Source organism: Tupaia chinensis, unplaced genomic scaffold (assembly GCF_000334495.1).
Source record: "Tupaia chinensis unplaced genomic scaffold, TupChi_1.0 Scaffold143646_1, whole genome shotgun sequence".
Classification (NCBI taxonomy): Eukaryota; Metazoa; Chordata; class Mammalia; order Scandentia; family Tupaiidae; genus Tupaia; species Tupaia belangeri.
Genome location: NW_006203494.1, coordinates 854 through 5,858, shown reverse-complemented (window position 1 = coordinate 5,858; position 5,005 = coordinate 854). Strand labels below are relative to the sequence as shown.

The window sequence follows — 5,005 nt, the reverse complement described above, 5'->3', positions numbered from 1 at the left end:
AAAAAAAATATATATATATATAAAATACCTAGGAAGAACTTTAACCAAGGACATGAAAGAACTGTATACTGAAAACTATTAATATAAATCACTGATAAAAGAAACAAAAGAAGACACAAATAAATGGAAAGATAGTCCATCTTCATGAATTGAAATAACAATATTGTTAAAATGTCCACAAGATCCAAAGCAATTTACAGATTAAATGCAATGCCTATCAAGATTCCAATATTTTTCAAAGAAAATAGAAAAAAAAAAATCCCAAAGTTCATATGGCATCACAAAAGACCAAATAACAATAGCAATATTGAGCCAAAGAAAAAAGTTGGAGGCATTGCAGTTCATGATCTAAAATTTGATTACAAATGCCATAGGAATCAAAACAGTATGCTTCTGGCATAAAAACAGACACATAGATCAATGAAACAGGATGGAGAATCCATATATAAATCTATGTCTATGTGGCCTATGCATACTTTTTGATAGGTGCCAAGAATGCATACTGAGGAAAGGATAGTCTTTTCAATAAATGGTGGTGGAAAAACATGCAAAAGAATGAAATTAGACATTACCTAACACCATATTCAAAAATCAGCTCAAAATGAACTGAAAACTTAAACATAAGACCTGAAACTATAAAAACTATTATAGGTAAAAAGTTCCTTGCTATTGGTATTGGCAATGTCTTTTTAGATATGACTACAAACACAAGAAAAAAGCAAAAATAAACAAGTGAGAATACATTAAACCAAAAAAAAGGGGAAAAGTCAATAAAATGAAAGGGTAACCTATAGACTGGGAGAAACTATTTTAAAGCATATATCTGATCAGGTATCTGATGACATCCAAAATATATAGGAAACAAACTAGTATCAAAAAATCCAATCATATTAAAAAATGGACAGAGGACCTAGATTGACTTTTGTTTTAATCAACAGATAATTATTGTATATATGTGTGCGGAATGTAATTTTCAGTACAAGAATACAATGTATTACTTATATCAGGGTAATTAGTATATCCATTAATTCAGCCATGTTTATTGGGGGCATTCAAAAATTATTTTTGTTATTCTGAGATACATGGCAAATTGTTAACTATAACCAACTTACTGTATTTAATAACCATAGAAATTATTTCTCTTATATATCTTTAATTTTGTTTCCATTAATCAACATCCTTCTCTAGCCCCCTCATATAGTAGTCACTCTTTTTTTTTTTTTTTGGAGAGGTTTTCGCTATAGGGCACGTGCACTCGTCAGACAGACAGACAGAGACATAGAGACAGAAAGCGAGAAATCACCCCCCAGGGGGGATGGTCACGCCGCAAGCCCTTCTCCTCCATTCTCCTCTAGGGATCTTGGGCACACACGCACACGCGCCCGGCGTGAGTTTTAAGCCACCGAGTCTGGGACGTGAACCGCAGTCAACTACATGGGAGTCCAGCGACATAGACATTACGCTAACTGCTGGTTCCCTAGTAGTCACTCTTCAACTCCTCTACTTCTCTGAAGTTATTTTTCTAAAGAAGACACAGTTAGCTAACAAGGAAAAGATGCTTGACATCACTGATCATCACAATGAGATATTACTTCACACTCATTATGATGGCCAGTATCAGAAAAACCAATATTGGTGAGAATGTAGAGAAAAAGGTCATCTTTATATACTACTGGTGGGAATTCATTATAGAAAACAGTATGGAGATTTCTCAAAAAATTAATAGAACTATCATATAATGCAGCAATCCTTCTTTTGGTTATGTATCCAAAGAAAATTAATCAGTATCTTGAAGAGATATCTGCACTCCCATGTTCATTGCTGCATTATTCACAATAGCTGAGATAAGAAAACCTAAATGCTCCTTGACAGATAAATGGATAGTGTGTGTGTGTATGGAATGTTTATTATTCATCTTTAATAAAGGAAATATGCTACAGCATGCATGAACCTAGAAGACATATGCTAGGTGAAATAAACAAGACATAGAGAAATACTGCATAATCTCATTTATATGTAGATGCTAAAAATGTTAAATGTATCAAAACAGAAAGTAGAACTCTGGTTACCAAGAATGGTAGAAGAATTGGGAAGATGTTGGTCAAAAGTACTGGGTCACTGAAAAAGTTATGAGGCATTTTTGCATAGAGAAACACAGGAAAATACACCATGACTTCCCCAATGACCCAACAGTTACTGTTATATAAAGATAAATTCTAGAAATGTAAATGTATGGCATGGTAACTACTATAGAGTATTCTTGAAATTAGGTAAGACAATAAATCTTTTTTTAGTTTATTTATTTCTTTCTTCTGTGAAAGAGAGACAGACAGAGAGGCAACATCAATACCAAGCAGGCATCCACAATAAATCTTTTTTTAGTTTATTTATTTCTTTCTTCTGTGAAAGAGAGACAGACAGACAGACAGAGAGGCAACACCAAGCAGGCATCCACTTCGAGGCTCAGCCAGCCATATCAAGGGCACTAATGGGCACCTAGCATGCTCAGGGAGGTTCCAGGAACCTTTCCTATGTAGGTTCATTATGCCATCACCTGGCCTTTTAAGTAAGTAAATCTTAAATAGTCTCACCACACTTCAAAAAAAAAAAAAAAAAGGTAATTATGTGGAGAGATGAATATGATAATTAGCTAATTAGCATGGCTGTAGAAATCAGTTCAATATGTGTATCAAAACATCAAGTTTTACACCTGAAATATATACAACTGAAAAGAATGAAAGAAAAAAATCTCTTTCATCTCAGTAATCTTATATACTGCTCTAGTTTTCTTCATAGTGTACTGGTTTCTGAAATTATATTGTACACCTGTTAATATTTTTCCTTCATTAGACACAGGTTCTATGAAGACAAAGATTTGGTCTATCTTACTAACCACTTTATCCTTAACACTTAAGTCTATCTTTAATACCTAAAATACAGCCTGGCATACAGTAAACAGTCCAAAAATATTTGAGGGAATAAATAAAATACACTTGGAAGAGATTTGCAATATAATAACACTAACCAAGGAAGAATAAGAGCTATTATATTTATTATCTGATGAGAAAAATCCTTCTGGAATGTAGTTTTTATGTACAATCCAAAAGGCATCCCGCTGTAAATTTTAATGTCCTAAATGCTATCTACATCATACAAATGTATCATCAAATTACACACAATGCAACGGGGCACTAAATGGGGAATTAAAAGATTTAGGTTCTAGATGCAGTTTTGTCATTACTTTGCTTTGTTACTTTTGAAAAAATAAAAATACTTCCCTTCTGTGGGCCTCAGCTTCCTCATAAGTCGGAGTACTTAGAGGATGAGAAGGGACTTTGTTTTGCTCCTGTATCCTATGAGTTTAGAGAACGCTGGCTCAGAGTAAGCGTTTAATACCTACTTGCTGAGTGATTCAGAGTGAACACATAAAATGAGGAGGCTGCACTTCATTTCTGAATCTTCCTTGTGAAGGAAACATAACCTGCAGATGAATTTAGTTTACCGATATTTTCCACGTTCACCTTTCAAGCAGATCGTTCCAAAAGTCTTATGTTTGCTGACACCACACTCGGTGCCTCCTACATGTGGTCAATACTGTTTACTTAATAAATGAATGAGTGAAGCGGAAGGGAAACGTGCGGTATTTTCGTTATAAAAAGAGTGAGGCCAAGAGGGTAGGTGACTGAGCCCAACCACTTCCAGAGACCAACGCTGAAGCTTCGGAACTTAGCACCCTAAGCGTTTACTCGTCGTTGCCCTATCAGGCGCACGACCAGGGTTCCGTCTTAACATCACGACACTCCCTTCTGAACTCGACGGTTCATCCTCCTCAGTTTCTCTTCCTACTTTCCGTGAATATGACCCACCGTCCCATTTTTAGCTTTACCTGGATGGAATGACTCTGGAGATCTTCAGGTGGTACATACGTTCGGCTTCGTAAGGGTGGACACATCAGGATAGGTTCTCCTCTTCCACTGTCTCAGTCACCTCTGGTTCTTTTTCTTTTCTGGATGGAGACCAAAATGCTCTGCGTGGCGCCCTGGAGATTAGCCACGTGAAGCCTTTTCTGGTAATGCCGGACACCGACAGGGCCGCCATCTTCCCGGAGAGTTGAGGCTCCTGGACCTTCTTTTTTCATTTGCTGGTGTGTGCGTGTGCTCGCCAGATGACGGGGAGTGAGCAGACACCCCCTTGGGAAGCAGTCCCATCACAGTCCGTCCGCCTTCCCCTCTCCCAGTCTTGGGCATGCTCATGCCCCCAGCTTCTCGGGCTGCAAGATCTGCACCGTGAACCCGCAGCTGGCGTGGGTCCCCCACTTCACCACACGCCACGGGTTAGCTCAGCACAAGGCTTTGTGTTCTTTTCTTTTTCCTTTTGCTACGGTATAGTACATAATTTGCCACTTTAACCATTTTTTCTTTACCTGTGATCGAGTGCGTGCGAGCACGTGAGTGAGGACAGAGGCGCCGCTGCGAGACCTGGTCACCTCAGTCGGCTCCTCCAGCCTCCCAGCCCGTCGGGTTGCGGGTGCTCGTGGGCACGGTCTGTGTCTCAGAGTGACGGGTCGAGGGCTCAGCCCGTGGTAGCCACGCGGGGTCCCAGCATCTACTGAGCTAGCTCATCGCTGCTGCGCCATGGAACTGGCTTGGCATAAACCGTTTTTATTTTCTTTCTTTTTTTCTTGACATGTATTTGGAGATAGGTAGGAAGACACTACTTAGTTTTTTAAAACTGACCTATGGGAACCAGTAGGTGGCGTGGTGGTTAAGGCACTAGATACTCCCACATGGCTGACCACAGTTCAAGTCCTAGACCTGATGGCTTGCTTTCTCACTCTTGCTCTCTGTTTCTCTCTGATCAAATTAAAATAAATGAATAACTAAAATTAAATAAACAATTATTTTAATTAAAAAAAAATCTTGGGACCAGCAGTTAGCGTAATGGCTATGTCACTGGACTTCCACATAGTCGACCGCGGTTCGAGTCCCAGACCCGGTGGCTTAAA

At 38.8% G+C, this 5,005-nt stretch overlaps 1 protein-coding gene across 2 annotated transcripts in view; it reads right to left on the bottom strand.

Annotated features, from left to right (window-relative positions):
* The window catches only part of MRPL50 (mitochondrial ribosomal protein L50), a 12,637-nt gene extending 8,524 nt beyond the window's left edge, over positions 1 to 4,113 (bottom strand). The window contains exon 1 of one of the 2 annotated variants that reach the window (XM_014582551.2): positions 3,995 to 4,113. In XM_014582551.2, coding sequence (XP_014438037.1) covers positions 3,995 to 4,098 — 104 coding nt within the window. In that variant the 5' untranslated portion in view covers positions 4,099 to 4,113. The remainder of the gene's footprint in view (positions 1 to 3,994) is intronic. The other variant, XM_006164549.3, reaches the window with a different exon arrangement.
* Between the last annotated feature and the right edge of the window lie 892 nt (positions 4,114 to 5,005).